General features: G+C 45.9%; 1 protein-coding gene across 1 annotated transcript in view; it reads right to left on the bottom strand.

Moving 5' to 3' along the window:
* Positions 1-22,922, bottom strand: part of EEPD1 (endonuclease/exonuclease/phosphatase family domain containing 1) — a 63,752-nt gene extending 40,830 nt beyond the window's left edge. The window contains exon 1 of the mRNA XM_041407849.1: positions 21,727-22,922. Coding sequence (XP_041263783.1) covers positions 21,727-22,580 — 854 coding nt within the window. The 5' untranslated portion in view covers positions 22,581-22,922. The remainder of the gene's footprint in view (positions 1-21,726) is intronic.
* Positions 22,923-22,938: the final 16 nt, after the last annotated feature.

Below are 22,938 nucleotides of genomic sequence, written 5' to 3'. Positions count from 1 at the left end.
TGGGAATTCCTCAAAACTGTCACTCAGCTAGCCCACGCAAAGGTTACTAAAAACAGAGCAACCCCAGCTTTGAATGAACATGAACATTCATCCTCCTACAACAGAGGTCAATTGCACAGTCCAAAGCAAAAAGTGAAGAAATGGAAAACTGTGAAGAGGAGCAGGCCAGAGGCAGCAAAGGCAGAAAACCCAAGTTTTGCATACCAGTGAATATGACACTCCTCCCTCTTGCACGCACCCAAGCCTTTAAACGTCAGAAAAGCCACAGAAAACATCTCAGCCTTCTGTCAGTCTTGACTACTATTTACAAGTGGTGTTGATGTTAAGCCATAAAGAATTTTGTTTACACTGATGCTATGCTCTTAGGTTGCCAGAAATGCAAAGAATATCATAGTCAGAAAACAAGAGTCAGCCAATACTGAGGTTGCATCTGCAGGAGCCCACAGAAAGCACAAATTAGATAAGAAAACTACCTGTCAAATAAGGGTAAGAAGTTAAAAGCCTTCTTTCCAAGAGCTAATTACAAAAGTATCCTATCAGCTTCATCTACAACATCACATGATACTGCATTAGAAACGCTAATTTAGCTTATGGGGCATTTGAAGTGCCATTTATATAACTTTAGCCCAAATAACAGACCAGACGGTCTTTCTATCAGTCCAGTTGTTTTGTACTTCAGTAATGACTTTGAAGTGTGATGAGGGTTATGTGAAGCTTAAGCCTCTGGTTAGCCAAAAGCCACAACCGCATATAGCCTTTGCTCTTGAGTATCGGAGTAACACGGAAAGGTTTGGATTTAAACCTCCAGTGGATGCATCACATAGCTGTGGCTCTAATCCGGGAGCAAACGTAATCCGTCCTCAGTTCTCAAAGTCAGTAAAACCGGCTGAGTCGACACTCTCCCGGCCAACAGCTGTCCTCAAACCAGCCTGTGCTCAGTTTGCTGGCAGAGATGCACCCAGCAGAAGGGACAGACCACTCAAAAAGAAAGTAGAAGCAATGCAAACATGCAGCCAGGCAGACTATGGCCTATTTCCACAGGCTGCTACCTTTCACTTTTTCTACTGCATCTCCAAAAATTCCTTGAGACAGTGTGTGGCAAAGAGAAGAATCTTCTACTAACCAAATCCCGAGTGCCTGTCTCTAGCAGTACTGCACAGCCACAAACACAGGAACATTGGTCTAAAGAGACCATTTGATGCAGCAATGTCCTCCACACAGGGCTATCATGAGGTCATCTGTAGTCTTGAAAACCTCTAAAACACTAAGACACCATGACCTTGAGATAACATCTTCCAGTGCTGCACCAGCTTCTGAATGAGGAAGCTTCTTTTAAAGTCTGTTCTAAAGATCCCAAACCAACCAACTGCCCACTTGTACTAAAGCAGGGGGTTATTTTACCGCAGTGCTGGGCTATGGGCTTCCATTCGAGCTTCACAAGGCTTCATTGACACAGCTGAGTTTCTTCAGGATCTTCTGGATTCAAGTGCTACCATCTGCCACAGTGGCCACTCCCTCAAATGACACACTGTTATAGAGCATAATAACTTGTTACTCATCATAAAGGATAATTATCCTGCATGGCAAATATCTATTGCCACAAATGGTCTTTGTTGACAAAGGAAGAGGCTTATCTGACCAGACACAGGGGTTAAGTAATGTTTTCTTTCCCCTGCCCCAACAGTAGCTTGGGCCAGATTATTTAGAGACACATGGTAAGGAAGGCAAAGGGTTTTTCCGCTTTCCCTGCTGCTCTCATCTCTCATAACAGGATGCCACCACTGTCCATATAAGCATCTCATCTGGTGGTTCCCAGGCTTTCTGGGCTGCAGCCTGCTGTCAAGATTGAAGCTGCCCTCCAGAGCAGATGACATGCTGTTGTGAAATATTTGACCAAAAGATACACAAAAGGGATGTCTCACCAACAATGAGACCACAGTCAAATCAGTCACACCCCAGGAATGAGGTAGGTGGAGGGCAACTAATCCTTTATTTGAGCTCCTGCCTGGGTCCTAAACTGTGTGGCATTTTCTGGCATGGGTTTATTAATGTGCCATGTTAAAAGTTCCCTTGAAGAAAGCACAGTAGAAGGCTTTTCCCCTTGTTCTATAATGTGCTTAGCAAATAGCACAGTTGAGATACTTACATTCACTTATCACAGCAGCCTCTTTGTTCTAGTATCTTATGACTTTGAGATCAGGGCAAACTCCATCAGTTAAGGAGCCTCATTAAAGTGATCTATTTGTCCCAGAGCAGAGGAAAAATCTTAAGTTTCTGTGATGGAAGTTATCACTGAGAGTTTTAAATAGTGGAATACTTGTATGTGGAATAGCAGGTTTCAAATCAAGAGTGTTATATGCGTACACACATAGAAGCTTATACTGCCTGCAATAATTGGCACTGTTACAAAAGCAGATCTTTTGGTCAATGTCTGCAGAAACACTGTGCACAGCAGCCTGCCTAGTAAATGCTTCCCTGCAGCAGAGATCTGTGCACAGAAGCATGACAGCTCACAGCTTCCCCTTGGTCCTAAGGAAAAGCCATGTGCTGTAGAAGCTCAAGAGGAATGCCATCAAAGTGGAGCCTCCTGAAACTCCAGGTGAATGAGCAGAACAGCAACGAAGCCAGAACCCCATGTAATTTCTAGAGCAATTCCTACAATTCCAAGAGCATGAGTCGTGACTTTATAGCAAACAGAATCCCTGGATTTGTCAGAGTGTTCAAACAAATAAAAAGCAAACAAATGAGAATTAGTGTCAGTGTCCAAGTGCACGAATTTGATAAGGAATAGTACAGCACAGCTGAACGAGGCCAGGCAAAGCAGCACTGCCCAGGCACCCTGCTCCCAGTGCCAGCACCAGGACCACGCTGGCCACGTCCATCCTCCTGGGGTGACTGAATGGCAGGGCTCCGTCTCCCTCACTGGGCAGCAGGACTGATCAAATGCCAGAGGTGATCACCCAGAAAACCTTGCCCCATGCCTTGTTCCCACCACACAGCAGCTCTCCTGCCTGTGTAATTTAAAGTTCATGTCTCCATACACCATTCCCTGTGGACTTCCATGTGCTTTACAGAGGCAGCAAGCAGGGATGGCCCAAATAGCCAGGGCGTAGTCTGGCTGTCTTTGCAACTGCAGACAACATGTTCTGAGCAGTCACCACTCCTGCTCAGCAAGCTGCATTCAGCAGCTGTTTAAGTGAAGCCAATTTACTTGGCAGACAAAGAAGCTCCCAGATTAACCTGGATCAGCTCTGGGTGCTGAGAAAGAGTAACAAGAAGCTAGCAGGAGAGCTCAGGGACATGTGCTGCTTCTTCTTCACTGATCAGAATGTGCTTGAAGCCATAGAGAAGTGATGACACTCATCCAGCATTGTGTCAGAGAGGAGGTGGGACAGACCCAGAGTGGCTACAGCTCCCAGCCAGTGTACTCCACTTAGACCACCTCATGTTTTAGTGCCTCATTTAGACATTTTACAGTGCAGGAATACATACACGTTATATAAGTGCTAATTATATAGTGTACAGGGCTCCTACTTCCAACTTAAGGGCAGCATTAATGCATTATTCATTACTTCAGCATTTACTCTTCACTATTTGGATCATTCCTCTGATTTTTGTAGTAGCCCCCTTTCCTCCTCCTCCCCCCGCCTCCCCAGTTTAGTCAAATAGCTCCTAGCTATAATCTTGATTACAAATTGCAAGCCCTGGTTTTTAGAGAATTAATTATGGAGTCAGAGGAAAATCCTGGTGCATGACAAGTGGTAGTTTAGAAGCACAGGACAGCAACAGGAAGTGTCAGAGTCTTCTCAGCAAGGCCCTGTTAAGCAACAGAAGTCTGAGACTGTCTCTTTATCACAGGGCATCAAATAAATCCCCAAACTGTGAACAGCTGCAGCTTAATCCTAAATGGCCATAAATAAGCCAAAATAAACAAAAATCCAAACCAAAAACAGAACACCTAAAAAATCACAAAGGCTGGGAGGATGGAAAGGGTCATTAACTTTATTTTAAAGCCCTTAATAAACACTGATGCCTGCAAACTGTCACAACTGCTGCAGTGCACAGCCAGTGTGCAGGTATGTCACCAGTAACAATACAAAGTTGTAGAAATGACCATCACATAAATTGCAGAGGACTGCATCAATGGAGGAATTGTATTTAACCAGCCTGCTAGTATCTGCTAAGAAAAAAAAGGAAAGATTTAAGGTCTAAAGAAAGGAAGACTTGTCATATCTGCTTCACCACACGCATAATAGTGGACAATAAACACGATTCTGCTGTGTCAGCTCTGTCACCGAAGGTTTTTCTTTAGAGAGGATACAGGTAAACTTAAAAGTAAAATCCCGAATCCTTCTAATTTTAAAAGACTGTGAACTTGTTGGGGATTAAAAAAAAAAAAAAATCTTTTTAAAGCTCTTCAAAGAGCCATGGAAAGGAGATTTTGTTAAACACATGATTCTCAGCATCTTCTTATTTGTGCTACACAGTGTGTGTAGGGTAAAGATTTAAGGCGCTTTGCCTGTGAGTGGATGCAGCCTGCCACGAGCTGCAGCAGTGTGCACTGCCTGAACTGAAATAACCCTGCACATGCAGGGATCCAGCCAGACATCTTCGGGGTTACTAGGATTCACACTGAAAGAGGAGAAACACTGACTCTCACTCTCTCTCGCTAATAAAAATTAAAATTGCCAAAGGCAGATGTCTCCACGTGCTTAAATTCAGCTGGATAGTATTTGGTTGGGATTGCATTGCCACAGGACTGAATAAGAGGAAGTTCTCTAATCTCCCTTGGTTAAGCAAAAACAGCATGTCTTTTTTGCTTTACAGAGAAAAGAGAAAAATAGCACACACGCCACACAGCCTCTGTACTGTAAGGCCTCCCTCTGTAAGGGAAAGAAATTCCTGATGTTATGCAAGTCCTAGCAGTGTAACAAAGGTTAATAGAGTTTACTGAACTTTTAATAGGACATAACTCTAGCATACCTGCACTGCATCAAAAAGGTGATTTCATTCCTTTTCCTGTTTATTGCTCAATGACTAAAGGCTTAGAAAGGAAAGGGGTTTGGAGGCAGAAACCGTTTCTCCTTTCCATTCACCTTGCCTAAACATTCCAGTTTTTTGCAGATGTACAACACACATTAAGGGTACTGAAACTTCCAGACACATTTATCACTTCAGTGGGACTGATGTTGGTTTGCAGTCCGGGTCGCCAGGATACCTGGCGAGAAGGAAAGCCTCCTGATGAAGGGGAGTCCATGGAACAGCAGCTTGGAAGGCACAGTCCCCCCATCAGGCTGGCTCCCCTTATGCACAATGCCAATCAGGCACTTGGGGCTTCCTGAATCTTAATCTACAGCTGAACTGCTTGTGGTCCCTTAGCGGCTCACCAGCTTCACTAGCTTAATCAATAAAACACTAAGCAAGTGATAACCCTTCTGTAGTATAACACTTATAAGCCAGTAAGGAAAATCACAACGCTTCCCAATGCCTGAAAAGACTGGCCAGGTCACAGATGATGAAAAGAAAGCAGCATTCATTCACTTCACTGAGTAAAAAAGCTGTGTGCAAGATGGCAATTTCGGCATCTCAGTAAGGTCACCATGAAGCAGCACCATCCTTGGGGAAAGGAGCATGAGGTAACAAAAAAACGAGTCCTAATGGAGCAAAGAGGAAGGATGGGTGTCTGGGTGACACCATAGGTCACAGCCAACCTTTTACCAAGTCCACAGGATGGTCAGCAAGGCAATGATGACAAGATTGGGTGGTCTCACTCGGACAATGCCAGATGTACAAATGACCATGTAGTGACAAGGGAGGATGAGGAAAGAAGAGGTACCCTTGGGGAAGAAAGGCTACAGAGGCTGCAGTTGTGCCTTCCTCTTTTAGGAGAACATCGGGAGGAGATGACAACATACGTTACTTATCTCATGACATAGGCACAGGGGAAAATGCCAAGGACAGCTTTCCCAGAAAAGTGGGGCAGAAGAAGGGAGCAGAAAGGAGAATTTTAAATTGCCCTTCTCCTCTTCAGAGAAAAGCACAAATAGTTCAGGCAAAAAAATTACACATTTGAATAGTCAGCATGGGCAGAAAAAGAGGCTGAGCTAACAGCCTCATTGCTCATCACTGCTGAACAGATCTTCAGCAGTGATGCTCCTCCCTTAATTTACAAGGATGGCAGGGTGCTCATCCCAGAGCCTGGGTCACTACAAAACCTCCCACCAGCTGAAGTTTGCTGACCGCAACCAGAAGCAGAGAGACAACCTGTTCTGATGAGCGAGCAGGGGCAACTCGTGCGTGTGCAGATACAAAGACACCGTGCAAAGGGAGCTTCGTTACACCATGAGGCAGAACCAACACTTTGTTGGGATCAATCTACCCCCACTCTGGCAGGAAAACATGAATTAGTCAACATTGCCACAAACCACCACCTCACAACCAGCTCTGCACTGGAGAAATCTCTCACAAGGCAAACCATCTGATTTCCTAAGTCAGCAAAGTCAGCATGCTGGGCTTTTGATTTCCTCTCTGCCCTACCCCCATCCCAAAACACAATAATGCTTTAAAGCCCTTTTTCAAGAAGGGAAATACCCATCGTGTCTACAGGATGTGAGGTGAAAGGGATGTGGTTAGGTGGAGGAGGTGGAGCAATGTGTCTCCGACTGCTGTGCCCTGTACGTCACACCAGGATGTGACCCATAGAACCAGAAATATTTCAGCTGGAAAAGAGCTGCAAGATCACCAGCTCCAACCACCTGACAGCACCAAGTCCACTACTAAACCCTGTCCCTAAGCACCACATCTTTTAAATACCACCAGGGCTGGTAACTCAACCTCTTCCTTTGGCAGCCTATTCCAATACATGGCAACCCTTTCAGCAAAGAAATCTTTCCTAATATCCAGTCTAAGACCATGCATATCATTGTGGGATTTGACTGACTATCCACCTCCCACTTGAGCTGTCCTATCTCCCAGGAACACAGCCTTTTCTACAGGAGATGCTCTGAGGGATGAAAGCAAAAAGTGTGAGATTACAGATCACAACAGACCTGCAAAATTGTTAAGTGCAGCTCTAGGTTAATTCTGCTATTTTTTCAGAAACTATCTTCACCATTTTTGAATATTCCTAAGAGGCAAAACTTGAAAGTTACAGCCTGACACTTGAAAGGAGTCTCCAACATCTATTTAGGGAATAGATAGGACCCACCATAGATCCATCATTGATTTAGGGATCCCAGTCATGCTGGCTGGTGCTCATGGTTATAGATGTTTCCAGGTTCTCACCATTATGAGAAATCCTGAAAAAATCCCAGATTCAATCCCAGCTTCCCTCTCCTTAAATATCTCCTTCAGCAATCCAAATGCACACAACTAATAACATTGGAAGGAACAGCAGAGAGAACAGAAGCACAGCCAGATGTACCAGAAGTTCTAATTTCACCTGGGCTCCTGACCTGCTAGAAGGCAGGAATAGTGATAGAACTTAGCTGGAATAAATTTTCCTTACTCTTCTTTCCCTTTGGACTTGTGAATGCCTTGAGAGATGTGCAAAGTCTTCTGGAGCCGCACCTTGAGGCCACCATCTTATAAATGACACAATCCAAATCTCCAAGGTCAAATCCCTGCACTGAAAGATGCCCTTGTAAAGACATCTGAATATATCTATTTATTCATTACCTTGTTCTCTCTCTCTCTGCTTGTATCTGGGTTTGGGGGGGAAAAAAGCCAGTTCAGTAGAAAGCACCCTCCTCCCTGTCCCATTAACCTGCTTTTATTTCCCCAGGCACCAGCACACAAAAAGAAACAGCAAACCAGGTGTGGATCAACCTCTGAGTGGCTGCAAGAAGGGGGATGGGGGGGATGGCATTTCTTCCTGCTGAAACCCAGCCCCACTACTGCTAAACACTTGTGTTTCTTGTTGGCAAGCCAGGAAGCAGATAAATGGAACACGGCCACAAGCCAGCCTGGCTAGCCAGGCATCCTCCCTAACACACCACAGAGCCAAAGGCTCATCCCACCATCACACCATGCAGCTGCCCCCTGCTTTGGCTCATCACTAATTCAGGGTTGTGTTATTCCCAGGAACCGCCGTTTGTGTTCCCACATGGAAAGCCAGCAAGGGAACATGCTAGCCTTCCGAAAAACCATGCTCTGTGAGAAGGAGGGGATTAGGAGGGAACAATGTCGGAGTGTCTTCAGTGAGCTGGAAGCAATCCCAGCTTCTAGCTGCACAATGACATGCAGGAAGGAGTTTTGAAAGCTTCTCAGTCACAGCGGACCCCTGTGTGCCAGGCTCGGAGATGTCTGGACATAAGAATGGCTCTTACAGCATAAGGATGCAAGAGGACTACAGAGCCCCCTATGCAGACCAGCCCTGGCCAAGTGGAGAATGGTGGCTCAAGCTTAGCTTTTCCTTTCTTGGCAGTGGGTGCTAATTGTGTAGCCCAGATCCTCAACCTTATTGAGGTCAGGGGCTTCGGCACAAAACAGTCTTAGAAGCACCAGACTTCTGTGGGAATGAGAAAGTCTGCTTTATGCAGATGCAGAGCTCTCCAAATATTGGAGCTGAAGTGCAAATGTATTTTGGAAAGGGAAGACAGAAGGAAATCGTGCTTGATGGGAGGCACATACTGGTGCAAAATTATGTCTTGTGCAGCTTTTGGTATGATTTGCATGTTTTGTAACAAGATCCAAGGCAAACTCTTAACAAGCTCCAAGTCAAACAAGCTTTTAACAAACTACATGCAGGGCGTGAAACAGGATTATGTGGATGCTCATGAAGATGTTCCCCATAGGTTCTCCCTGATGCCCTGGCCCCCCACTGCCATGCCACACATGCCTTCCACTGATCTTCTCAGGCTTGAGCAGGGGATAACACCCCGAAAACAGTGTTTTGGGGAAATGGTGAAGCTGACAGCAGGCACCACCAGGGAAAAGGAGCAAGAACATTGAATGCTGAGCCCTGGTGGCAATTTTATTAGATTCAATAGTGGACACAAGGCAACATAAAGAGGGCACCAGTGATTCTTCTCTAGGGTGTTTACAACCTGCAGGTCTACAAAGGCCATGGAGGAGAAATTATAAACCTTTAACAATGCTGATCCCACTCCAGTTTCTTGATTATTCTGAGGAGGAAGTAATCATTGCTCCATGGAAATCATTCCAGATTATTTGAAGAGGTGTGCCTCACACAGACTTTGTTAGCATGACTGACTGCCTGCCTCCTAAAGTTGTGCTATGAAAACAGCCTATAAAAACAATCAACCCAGTAATTTAATACCTATGGGCAATAACACAGTACTAAAATATATCTTGCCATTCATTGCACCCATAAGGCAAAATGCCAGTATGGAAAACAAGACATAAAAATAGGGTGACAGGGAAACATGCAGAAGTGTTTGATTGGATGAAGCACTCTGGAGGATAAAAAAAAAAGGGATAATCAAAATGTCCAAAATTTAACCACCAATTCAGTGGGAAAAAACTTCTAGATATGACAGCATTTCCAAGAACATCCCAGTTTTGAGGAGCAGACCTGGGAGGTGAAACTTGAGCCAAGCACAGGGAGTAACAAAAAGGGAAGCAGCAATCTCTGTGCTTTTTTTGGATGCTGGATTTATGCTGTTGTATGACCCTTGCTCCTTGATAACATGAAATTGGCCTGTAGCAGATAAATACACATGGAAATCTCATCTCCAGAAGAACTGAAGTTTTTAGACCATAATAGTTACATTCCTATGAAAAACACACTTAGGTACGAGTTAAGTGAGTACACACGCTTTGTGCCGGTCTGGCTGTAGACTCCAAAACAATAATCCAAAATCTATCACTAAGCACTCTAAAAACTGGAGCACAGGGAACCTTGTGTGGGCAACTCAGGCTTTCTCCTACTAATACCGGGGATTAGCCAAATCAGTTTGGCACTGATGATGAACGACACCGCCATGACAAAGCTGATATTCCTCCAGTACTTTCTATTTTTAAGAGATATTCTGAACAGAGTGCTGTGCTGAAGAGCTGCTAGACAAAAAAGATTCTTCTGATATAAATTCATCAGTCTCTCCTCACAGAGCTGACATCTCCAACACTATCTTCAGGAAGATAGTATGCATATGGAAGAGGAATCATAAACTGTCAGTGCAGGATGCACCCCCACAGCATAATCAGATAGGAAAAAATACTGAGTACTCACACTGCCAAGCGCCTAACGTACATACAAACTCCTTTAAAACTCCTTAAGAAGTTAAAAATTATACCACATCCAACACCTCAGGAAGCTAACAATTTATTTCTGCAGAGCTTTTAGTACCTCTGAGGAACAGAAATAGAAAACATAAATACTTTTTTCCTTTAAAGCAATGGTACAAAAGCCTCCTCTAACTGCAAGAATTCCTAACAGCCCCAGACATAAAAGGCAAGGCTGCAGTTTTCAGGCAGCTTTTGCCTGAAACTTGATATATCTTAAAAGGCACTGATTTTCAAACTGCCTGGCAAGAGGCCTCAGCAGAGAAAGAAATGTTGCAGCACATCTTGGAACAAGAAGATGGCATTGGAATGATTTGGGGGAAGTATTACACATGATCCAAGGAAACTGAAGTCCTCAGCCTTGTAGGTGAGAGATGATTTCATTCAACCCTCACGGTGTGAAAGCAAAAGGTTGACCAAGCAGCGTTTGAGATAACTGGAAGTGTTCAAGGTATGGCAAGATTTGAACATACCAAAAAGCCAAGTAAAACCAGTGAAAAAGCTTTAGATTCAGGAGGGGTGGAAAGAGGACATGGAAAGGGGACTCATGTTCAGGTTGCAAGAGCAAGCTTCAAATATAAGGTCAAAGATAGAAGCAAGTTTATGAGACAATTTCTTTTCAACCTATAGACAACCAACATACAGATATCTGCCCAGTTTCTTACTTTCAGTTTCTTTTTGCCAGATTTCAGAGCTCAGCTGGGCAATATAGGTCACCATCATCCTTGCATCCAGCTCCTCAAAGAATCTGCTGCACACACACACATAGAGAAAATAAAAATTAAAAAAAAAAGATGGAAAAATGGATAGAGAAGCAAGTCTAACTTCAGCCAAGTCCAAGTACTCTCAGTTTAAAATAGAAATGGGAAACACCACATCCTTGGAGGTGGCTTTTGCAGAGCTTCCATCCAGCAGCAATGCTTTCAGAACTTTTACTGACAACAGCCCAGGGTCAACATTTTTGAAATATCTATCTGTATCTATATCCAGGAGCTGATGACTGAAAGTGTATCTTGTCCTTTAAGCCACAGCTTCCTTTTGCGCAGCGCTGCTTTGCACTAGAGAACTCAGAAGCAATAAAAACATGACATTGTAGGGGTTTCTTGGTAACCAGTGGGTAATCTTCACCAGGAGATTCCTCTGGGATATGCTGGAAGTACCTCTGTGCTATCTACCAGCAGTACTGACCCCTTTGCCCTCACCCAGGCCACATGCTGCTTATTGCTCAATGCTGTGTTTCCAGGAGAGCAGCCAACAGGGACGGCAGTGGGCAGCTGGTAGTCTCCATGAATTATGAAAGGGGCCTGTAAACACAGCTAGAGATACTGGAAAGAGCTGTACAAAGGACTAGCAGGAAGATACAGACAGATAGATAGCCAAAATTTGCACTGTCATTGCTGCCAGAATCATAGGAAAACTTGGGCCAGGCAGAATAAAGGTTGCAAAGGGTAGTCAGGTATCACTGCAGTATTTTCTTGGTAATAGCACTTATTTTAGCTCTTAATGCACCAGCAGCTCTGGCGTTTTGTGTATGGGGGTGTTTTGTATACTTCCCCTCCTGTGTATTGTGGCACTGGTATGTGCCTAACCACCATCAGCCCCACACATCACAAGAGGGGAACAACTCAAAGATCTCCCTAAGGCAATCCTTACAGAAAGGGACCCCATCACTGTGTCCAGTGGAAGAGCAGTATCTGCCCATATTAGCTTAAAATGGGATTACCACTGGAAATTTCCTGCCCTGTTAGAAAAGCAGACTGTTTTAAAATAAGTCATATGGGTTGTTCCCAGCTAAGGCTATCCTCCCTGACAGGGGTTCACACTATTCCATGTTTCTGCCTGCTTAGAAGGAGAAAAAAAAGAGAAGGCAGTCACTTAACATTCTACAGGCAGTAGGTTTGACAGCAAACCCGAAGAACTTGCCTTGCATGTATGAAAGGAAAACTTGCCTGACAGTTCATTTTTCAACACCTAATTAAGACCTGCTTTTGACACAACACCCTGCAATTCAGCAGCACTGAGACGGACCCACACTTGGTCTTATTTGTTTAAATAGAATAAAGAAACCAAATATAAGGTTTCTAAGTTAACATCCAGCGCGTATCCCACAGCACGCTGCTTCCAGTTTGGCAGAAAGGTGGCTAACCTTTACTCCAGCCAAGCCTGAGCTAGAGAGAGTGGGCACTGACCGGCAATTACCTCAAGGGAGCCTGGAGCAAGCCCTGGGCAGCGGAGCGCCTCCGCACCTGCAGGGCTGCGAGAGACACAGCGGCACGGAAGCGCAGGGGAGCAGCGGAGCTATAAATACCGAGGAGGGGAAGGATAAGTCTGAAGGCAAAAGCAGCAGCTTCTTTATTGCGCCCGCCGCGTGAAGCAGAGGGCAGGGCGGCTCTGCAGGACTGGCGTGCAGCAAGCACGGGGATTGAGGGCAGGAAGGCTGGCACTGCCTCACGCAGCCAGAGCAGGGCTGATCAATTAGCTGTTCAGTAACCCATTAACAACCCGTTCAGCTGTGAATGGCTCGGACAGCTGTTGTAGCTAAATTTGCACAGGAGATTGATCACATTACCTGAACACCTCTAAAAACAGGGAGAAAAGTAGCCACGCAGAAGGAAAAGGAAATTTTCTGGTTCTTCCTCATTACCCATATCCATAAGCCTACGGTGAGAGCTGCTCCCAGGTACAGCCTTGCCCACTGGGATTTTCAAAGAGCACATGGGCATTACTGCGCTCTCCCCCCTGCTCCGTGACAGACACAGGGACAGAACAGACAGACAGACAGACTGCATAGCCATGAGGCTCCCTTCCAGACGGCCTCAGTCAGCGGGCTTCCAATCCATCCTGCACAAGCAGGCTGCATTCATTCCACTGCACTCACAGTGCACACCCAGTATCCACAGCGTTCTCAGCCATCCCTCGCACACACGACAATATAACCCCAGATGTATTTTTCCATAGGAATCAATTGTTTTTTAAATTATATTTTATACACAGTTGAACTTTTGGAACATGCCGGCATATGGGGCACATGCAGGGTAAACTTATTTCTCCTGCTCAATGGCCTCTAATAATTTTACCAGAGGCACTGAAAATAACAGCTTGGTGCTGATACCGGGTTCCTTCCTGCACAAACCCCCAGCAGCAGGGAGGGAAAGGAGGTCAGCGGCACTGAGCCTCCCCGCCGACTCATGCCATTTGAAAATGTCACATAGTCTGATCAGAACATGGATATGCTGTATAAGCCAGGGGTGAGATGAAACAGTTTATTGACAGAAAAAATATCCTTTTTTACCACAGCTACGTATTCCCTCCATATTTATCTACCACTGATATGATGCCCACTATGCTCTTGGCACCATACAAGGCATTTTGGAATCCACTGCGGAGCACCCAGGCCTGAGATGAAGGAGAAGACAAACGTGAGAAAGGAGGTCTCTAGTAGGTCTCTCCCTCCCCTCAGCAAAGCCATCATGCACTTTTACTCTTTGATAAATCACAGGGGGTCACCAGCTATTACTCAAACAAAGCACAGTACCTCTTCAAAATAATAATGAAAAAAAAATCTGGAAGTGAAGAAGCTATTGTGTTCCTATTTTTAAGCACTGTTATTATTAATGTGCCACAGTTCTTGTCTCTATCACCACACCATATAATAGTGTTAAGAAATTACTGCAGCATATTGTAATTATTTCAGTAAGGACACTGTGCTTCCATCTGTCAGCTTACACTTGCATTACAATGAGGAACAATGTGACTCAAAAATAAAGTTACATGCACACTGTAATCTATGACCTATCACCTCTTCTCTGCTCATCCAGCCAACTCTTGAAATTATGTTCCCAAAGAAACATTAATTAAAGACTAAAGAAGCAGGGTCCTCCTAACAATGAAGCTGTAGGAAACACACTGAAGCTCAACTCCATCCAGAAGGATACAGGTAAATTTGAAAAAAAACTGATTGTGTCTTAGATGTCCCTGTTTAACACTGTTGGAGCCCCATGTTCACAGTGAGCTAGACTAATGCTTGGTTGCAGAGACAGTGTTTTCCTCTAGTTAACAGCAAATGACCAAGTTTTTGCTTGCACCTTGTCAGGAACTCAGTAGCCCTTGGTTCTTCTTTCCCAATAAGAAATGGAAATGGTCCTATTGCTCTTTTCAAAGACAAAGTTAGAAAACCACCCTTCCTGCAGCTGTACTGCAAGTTCCCAAAGCACAGAAAAAAATCACAAAGCATTAAATATTTCTGCCTAGAGGACAAAGCCCTGTAGGTACCTAGTCTGTCTCCCACAGCCATGTGGCACAAGATTTCTGAGAAGTCAAGCAGAAGGAAGCTATAGTCTTGTGGCCTCTGCTTGTGATTCAGGAACAGGCAGTACAACATCACTTAATAATTCACCAATTTATTACCATAAATCAGCCAGCCTATTTAATCTTTGTCACATGGAATAAAGCAAACATTGCAGGATCTACAGGAATAAGCTGGCAGCTCTGGTTTACCAAAATACCTGCAATGTGAAACATGAATCCAGTGACACAAAATAACATGTGCAAAATAGTCAAGCAGGCATGGATTGAAACTACATGGCCATTAAGTGCTGCCAGATGTATCAATTAGACATGTTGGGAGAAAAGAATAACATATGAACCAACTCTTTCCCCACTAATCTGTTTCATTTTAGTCAAGCTTTATGGCACTAGTAACAGTGGTAGGGCACGGTTATAATTTTAAAAAGGAGAAGAATAATGTTTATTTTATATGGATAAGCCAGCCTTTAACTATACTATTTTCCCAGCCACATTCTCAACTTAAAGCAGATAAAAATGACTGGTTGGATACAGCTCTTGAATGTTCAGGAAATACGCTGAAACTGCAATTGTGCAAAGTTAAAACAATGCCCAGATCTCCACTTAAAACAGAAAATCCCTGGAAAGGCTACTCGGGGGTAATTTCAAGGGCCTGTCCTACATTCCTATGTCATGTCTGAGGAAGGAAAGCTGTGGGGGCTGTGGCAACAGCGACCAAGCAGGATCAAGCAGCTAGCTCAGTGCATTCACCCCCGAGATCTCCTGCAGAGCACGTGGCTCCAGATGCCTTCTCCAAGTGTCCGGCCACAGGGATGGCGTACACCCTCCACAGTCTTGCTGCAAGTCCACCCACTGCTTTTAATCTCTCCTGCAAAAACCCAGGAGCTGCAAAGTATCTCAAACAAGCAACCCACCTCCTTCAGGAGGAGCAGGTGATGCCCTTGTACCTCATAGAGGGGCTCAGTACTGCATCCCTATGAAGCAAAAGTTTGGAAATGGAATTCAATTAATGTGTTATTTTATTAATTTGAAACTGATATCACCTGCTCCCCCAGCAGCAGTCCTGAAAGGGGCTGGAATCGCTCTCCAAAACGAGAGAGGAGTCCTAACCCCAGGGAGACGGCAGAGTACCTCAGAGGAGTCCTAACCCCAGGGAGAGGGCAGTGCTCTTTAGCATTAAGCTTGGCAGCTTCATGTGATTTTACACAGGCAAAGGAATGGACCAAATCCTGAACAGGAGTAAATGAGTCGAGTTTTATTTCACCGGAAAATACAAATCTCCGGGTGTGACCTGCTGCTTTCCCATGCCACATGGTATGCAGAAGGCAGTTCAAGGCTCCCACTAGTCTCCAGTAGGTAAAACATCATTGGTCTCATGCAGGTGGAGGCCAAAAAAAAACCAACAAAAAAACCAATCCCCAAAACAACAGCTCTTTCATCACCCCACATTTTGTCCTCTGAGGTATCAGAGGACAAAATAATGGTGGCTTTATATGCATCATTTTTTCTACTGCTCATTAAAATCATTTGTGAAGTGCACATAAATGATATCATCTAACAATCCCTTTTTTCTTAAGTTTTCTCTGAAGTTAGAGGAGGCAGGATTTCCTCTGTATTACATAAAGAGAAGAGGGTGTATTTGTTCTTCTGCTGTTTAAGACTTATTAGCATGGTCAGGTTACTTGGGCCAGGCCCTCTTTCCTGATCTTTTCTTGCAGGGGAATTATTCTTGGCAAGACTCCAGCCTAACCCAATGGAGGAAAAACCACGTAGCTTTACAAAGAGATATAAAACAGATGCACCTCAGGGCTTTTACCAACCACTGGGGAACTTCAGCAACAGCATAGAAACAACAAATACAAGCTGGTGATGAGCCTCTGAAGTGTGCAAGTATACCCATCACTACTACCATGATAAATTACATGATGTCTGCTCCGTGGGGGTGTAAACTTTTTCCATTGTCTTGATGGGAAACCCAATACTTTCCTGGAGGCAAGGTACCACACCATACCCCTTCCCAAGTAAATTAACAAGGCCCAGTAGCAAAGAGCTGCCCCTTGTAAAACCACACCTCTCAGCCTAGACCAAGAGACTGGAGAGGAAAGTACAAGTCCCACCCTGTTATTTAGTGTAGGGGAACAATGGCAAAAGTAGTTTTCCTGCCTCCAGCACCTAGTGCAGGGGCCAGAGCAAGATTAACTTTTCCTCATGTCTTAATAGGAAGAGACTGCTTCAGAGGCTGGCTCAGAAAGCTCTCTTTTTATTAGGTGACAAGAGGATGTGCTTAAGGTCTCCTGGGGCAGGTAAGGCTAAGAAGAGGAACTTTCAAGCATGGTGGCACAGCAAGGGTTACTCAGGGCTTGCCTGTCCACCCACTGCCTCCCAGGAGGCAATTTTGGGCTGAGGTTTACCTGTTGTTCCCCCAGCTGGAACATGATTTAAGTCCCAGACACAAAAATTTAGATTAATTTCTTGCCTTTGAGAGACCTCTATGTTTCTGTTTAACCAAACAGAAAACAGCTCACCAGTTACAAACCTTGAGAAGGAAAAAGGACTGACATGTTCCTAAGGCTTGCTGTCCATGCCAAGAAAAAAACCCACCAGTGCTAAGTACAAACCTTATACTGCTATTTGTATTTATTGCTCCAGGGACATGCAAGTTATAACTTTTTTTAAAGTGAAAAGAGTCAATCACTGGAACAACCTCCTAGAGATGAAGAAGAGGTTTTCAAATCTCTAGCCTGTGTGACTGGATACAGGGATAGATAATTTCATCCAGGCTCCCCTCTCCAGGAAAGGCTGGGTCAGATGATATTCTGAGGTCACTTTCAACTTGAGCTCTTCTGTGGTTCTGCAGTTTTTGTGACAAGTGTTAAGGCTTTATTACTTACACTTTTTGCATGTAGAAGATGTAACCACACCAAGAAGCTGCCCAAAGAAAGCAGCAGAAGGAAACAACAGCTTGAACTGCTTGACATCTGAAAGGAAGAGGAGCTGGGCTCTGCGGGCCTTTGGACCCACAATCATCTTGACACACAATCATCTTGAGGTCCCCCTCCTTTAGATAGAGTACAAGTTCTGGCCTTCACACCCCCTATCAATTTTCATTCAGTCAACTACAAAGTGTGTTTCCAAGGGGGGAAAAAAAAAAAAAAGTTAAGAGGTCTTCACAAAGTTGCTGCTCAGTATTACAAAGCATCATGAAAACCAGTTGGAAAACCTCCACTGGAAACCATGCTGGGGAAGGTGCACAGCTGATCACTGCCCTTGGCTACTTGCAGCCTTTGAAGCACAAAGCCACACCTTTACAGCGCCCTGTCTGTTGGTGTTGCTCATGCCTGCCCCACACTTCTTCATGGGATCATCCAGCTGGCACCTTGACAGCCACAGAAAGCAGTCACAGAGTGTCACAGGGTGTCACAGGAGCCACGAGCTCAGTTTATGGCAAGGAGGGACAGGCCTGAGGCAGGTGTGGATAAGGAGTGGCAAAATTACCCTTCCCTATGGACCTGGTGTATGGGACAGTTCTAGGGTGCTTCCACTGTCCTTGTCCAGAGGAAACATCCTCTGGGGTTGGGAAGATGGGGCTACATATTCTCCACGAAAACACTTGCTGCCTTTGACCTGAACTTGCCCTTTTAATCCGTGCTGCTCTTACCCTACATTTTTCTTTATTTTTTTGGTGAGAAGAAGCAGTTGGTTCTCTCATTCCCCCTGAGAATGGGGAGGACATGGAGGTCAGATAGAGGGGATGACCTGCATCCCCAAGACAGACCAACTCTTTATCAATAAATCCCAGATTTTCAGAACAACACCTGCAAGAAACACTGCAGGTTTGGGCAAACTCACCCCAGACTTGACACTTCAATCCAATTATGTGTCATGCTCGCCTCCTCATTCATCATGCTAAGCTCTTCTAAAATTACCCTCTAGTCCTCTGAATGAAAACACCTCGCTCCTTCACTTCAAACACTGTGATAAACATAGATCCTTGTAATATGAGAAAAGAGGGTGAGGACCTTGCTGTATTTCATTATTTTTGCACTACAGCAATGAATTTCAAAATAGCTTAGCAGTAGTAGTCATGCTTACTGATTTAGTGCACATTCCCTTCACTGCTCTTCAGAAATTTAGCACTTCTGGGAACAAGTATGAGACTTTGAATTAGGTTGGTTTTTTTTTTTCCTCTCCTCCCTTCAGTAGGTTACAATATGACATTTTCTTGCTTTTTGTTTAGCTTGAATGAAAAACCGGCTCTCTTTCCTTCCTGCACAACTGTTCCCTCAATGCAAAGGGCTGGAAGACAGGAGGAGCATAGCCTCTAGCCTCACCTGGAAAGAGGCAGTACTTTTCCCTGTTGTTAACATCTGAAAGAACAACCCCAAGAGGTTTTAAAGCTACTTGCTGTGACCAGGTCATTAAAACACAAAAAAACCCAACCAACCAACAAAATTTTAAAAAGCAAACCCCAAGGCAAGGCCCAAAGCAAGCCTTTTAACTGGCATAAAAGTCCCCAATACATAAAATCTAGATTCTTTGCTTCTCTTTACACAGTTTTACTAATCTTCTTGACTTGCTGTGCTTTATTTCTGGACTTAAGAAACCAGGCGAGGCAGCTCCTCCAGCTGTATGTACTGCAACAAGACAGTACTCCAGCTCCTGAGAGCATCCTGGACTACCTGACACCAGCCCTGACTATAAGGAACCAGCATGAAGGAGCACCCTTATTCCTGCACATCAGGGCAGCAGCAAGCAGGTGCCCATTAACACATCTCACGAGAGCACCTACTGTCAGGCCAAAGAGCTTTCAGATCCACCTCCAGCGTGGGTCACAGCTGGAGACTTGAGCAACACATGTGGGACACCCACAGAGCGCCTTGAAAACACACCCATGGATTTTGTGAGGCTGTGAGTGCTGGTGAGCCCCGTGCAGTGATATATTCTTGCTTGGAGAAGCAAGAGGTGAATTTCTCCAGCTGACTGTCTACTGAAGTTGATTTACCTGGGCAAAGATTAGTTTGCAAGGCATTCTGTCCATTCCCAGGGTACACAACCTGAGCTGGAAGTGAGACCATGGAGCCCAAACAGCAGAATGAAGGCAATTTCTGGCCTCAGCTGAGGCTGTTTTACAGCTGCAAAGCTCCACTGACCCCAGCAATGCTCACACAAGCAAGAGGAAATTTCTCCCTAAGTTGCTGAGTATAGCTTTTCCCAATGTATATATTTTTCCTGCATAGTGTTGCTTTTTTCTGTTCCCACATTTATTTTCCCAGGAAAGTTTTGCAGGCTTGTCTGTGGATGCACATTGCTTTCATTTTTTCCTGCTTCTCACATTATCACAAATTGGATCAAGTACAGAAAACAATTGCATCGTACTCACCCTGTGTGATTGATGACACAGATATGTGCAATAAAACAGAACAAAAACAAGTACTTCTACCAGGCTCCTTTGAAACTTCAAAGTATCCAGGAGACATTTTACAGCACCCAGCACAACTAAGGGCCTGTTGGCTAGTTTCTGTTTAGCTGCACAGAAACTGAGCACCATGCAGTCTAAAGGCAAAAATTAAACAAATTTCTAGGGCCACACTCTGCACACACAGTGGCCAGCTTGGGCTAAGGCAGCTTTATTTAATAAGCCACTACATGATCCTGGTTTTTGTAATAGGTGGGCCATCTTGTTTGGAGCTTTTTCCCCCAAAATGTTGAAGTTGCATAAGTGACAGTTAGCACTTTACTGGATGAGGTCCTTAAAAATTCCTTATATACATACATAAAGCACATAAATAAATCACTAAAGTCACTTTTCTTCCAAACCTGCTTACCAAAACAAAGAAAGAAAAAAACAAAACACACAAACAAAAAAAAAAAAAACACCAAAAGAAAAAAGAGCAAGAGAGAGTAGAGACAAAGAGGGAAGCACAGGATACCTGAACTAGCAAAGCAGAATACTGACAGATGTTAGGCTGAAGCCATCAGTGTAACATCTCAATAACTCTGCTGATCTACCATCTTCATTTTGGGTATCAAACAGCGGTGGCTGTGAGATGATAGATGTTTCCTATGAGGGACCATCAGGCTCCCAAGCAGTGCACAGCAGAGGTACCCCTGGCTACAAATACTGTACTGCAGCACAGGATTTCATATCACTGTCACCGTCCTGCTCGCATGCCTGACCTCTGCAACCGCACCGACAAGAGCTGTTATTCAGCATATTATTGGAAAAGGACAGAGATAACAGCTCATGAGCACTTCCCCTCCCCACAACATCCCTTTTGCAGAAGCCCAAGAGTCCCCTGCCAATATTCATTTCCTGCTGTAAGTCTGAGTCACAGCCTGAGAGAAAAGTAACTTTACCTCTGTTGTAAACTAAATGCCAGATCAGCTGGGACAGATTTGACACATGAAAAGAAATAGGCTAGAGTTATTTCAAAATACTTATTGCAATCTACATTTCTGTGTCCAGCAGAAAGTTTAGTATGACAGATATCCCCAGCACTCTTGCCCAATTACACACAAAAAACAAAACTCAAACACTCAGCTTCGCATTAACACCTGAAGTACCACCCTGTCTGCCACACCACCAAGTGCTCAGTGCAGTCAGGGCACAAAGCCTGGCACAAGGACAGCACAGCCTCCCCAGGCAGGTGCTCCATGTCTCATACCCCCAGGGATGAGCAGTCCCTCCGGCTCAGGAGATGCCCCATGACCACTCATTAACAAGCTGTGTCACCCTTGTGGGATGAGCTGTGGCATTCCACACCTGTTACACAGCCCTTCTCCTGCTACTGCCCCCCAGCTTCTGGCAGGAACAGCTCTCCATGACACGTTCAAAAGGCTCTTAATGGAGAAACACTCCCTGTCCAACCATTAACAGGCCTAAGGTGACTGCAACAGCCCAGTCCCCCCTGCACAGCTGTGTGCACACACACCCCCATCCTCAGGGGCTCCACTGCCTATCGAGGATCACAGCAGCTCTATGGAGGGACAGCCACTACAGTCCCAGCATTACGACTCAAACACAGTTTCATGCAAGAAGTGGGAAACATTTAGTAATCCCGGAAAGGAGTGAGTCCCACTAGGATCACAACAAGACTCTACAGTGCCCAAACCTCAAAGGCATGAGCCTACAATCCTGCGTGGAGCTGGGCCTGCAGGCCGGGTGCTGCCTCTTACCTGTTCTCCAGCAGCGTCATGCACACCACCTCCCGCACGCCTGGGTTGTTGGCCTTCTCAATGGAGCAGCTTTGCAGGTTCCACGTTGCCACCCTGAAGACAGGTCTGCCATCTCTTACCCCCCCAAACATCTCCACAGAGGGGCGAGTGGATATGATCTGGGTTGGACCCCCGGGAGGAAAGTCCAAGTCCTCGCTCTGGAGGCTTAGAGAGGTAGGGCTGGGGTGAGGCTTGGCCGTGAAGTTGAGGCCACCATTGGTATTTGTTGAAGGGGGCCTGGAGCGCTCTGCAAAAATCTGGTGCCTGATTTTGTCCAGAAAGGAGGAATTGATGCAGTCCATCCTCACCAGGTCCTCAATACTTTTGAAGGGCCCATGCTCTTTACGGTAGTCCACAATGCTGTTGGCGATCTTCTCAGTGATGCCACGGATACTCATGAGCTGTGCCGGGGTGGCCGTATTGATGTTGATCTTGGTGGCGGACAGGTGGTGCTCAGAGGCCGGGTCCTTGCGCACGGAGCTGGGCGAGTGCTGCGCCGAGCTGCCCTTGCTGCTCACGCAGATCTCGAACTTCACCTGTTCCAGCTTGGCCGCCCCCACCCCGCTCACCAGCGCCAGGTCCTCCACTTTCTTGAAGCCGCCGATGTACTCGCGGTACTCCACGATGTTCTGGGCCACCACTCGGGTGACCCCGGGCAGGGTCATCAGCTCCTCCTCCGTGGCCGTGTTGATGTTGAGCCTCTCCTGGTTGACGAGGATGTTGCTGAAGTTGCACGCCGCGCTGAACTTGCGGCTGTGGCACAGGTCGGCCGGGTCGCGGGGGATGGAGCGGTGGCAGCCCAGGCTGCCCCCCATCTCACCGCCGCCACGGGCCGCTGCCGGAGCCGGGGGAGCGGGCGCGGGGCGCTGCCGGGGCTGCCCGCCCGCGACTCATGGACCCCCGCGGGCAGCCGACGGCGGGGCAGCTGCGGACAGACCCCGCTCCGCTACACTCGCCCGCTCAGCGGAACCCTGCGCCCCGCCGAGGGGCCCCCGCGCCTTTCCTCGTCCTTCTTCTTCTCCTTCTCCTTCTCCCCGGGCACTGCCGCTCTCCGGCGCAGGAGGAGCCTCCGCAGCCGCTGCCCGCCCGGCCCCGCTCCGGCCCCCGGCGCTCGCAGCCGCCGCTGCCCCGCGCCCCGCCGGCGGTAGTAGTAGCTCTGCGGGAGCCCCCGCC

This window comes from Onychostruthus taczanowskii, unplaced genomic scaffold (assembly GCF_017590055.1).
Source record: "Onychostruthus taczanowskii isolate IOZ18803 unplaced genomic scaffold, ASM1759005v1 scaffold28, whole genome shotgun sequence".
Taxonomy (NCBI): Eukaryota; Metazoa; Chordata; class Aves; order Passeriformes; family Passeridae; genus Onychostruthus; species Onychostruthus taczanowskii.
The sequence above is the reverse complement of the archived record's forward strand: the minus strand, read 5'-3'. Positions and strand labels throughout refer to the sequence as shown.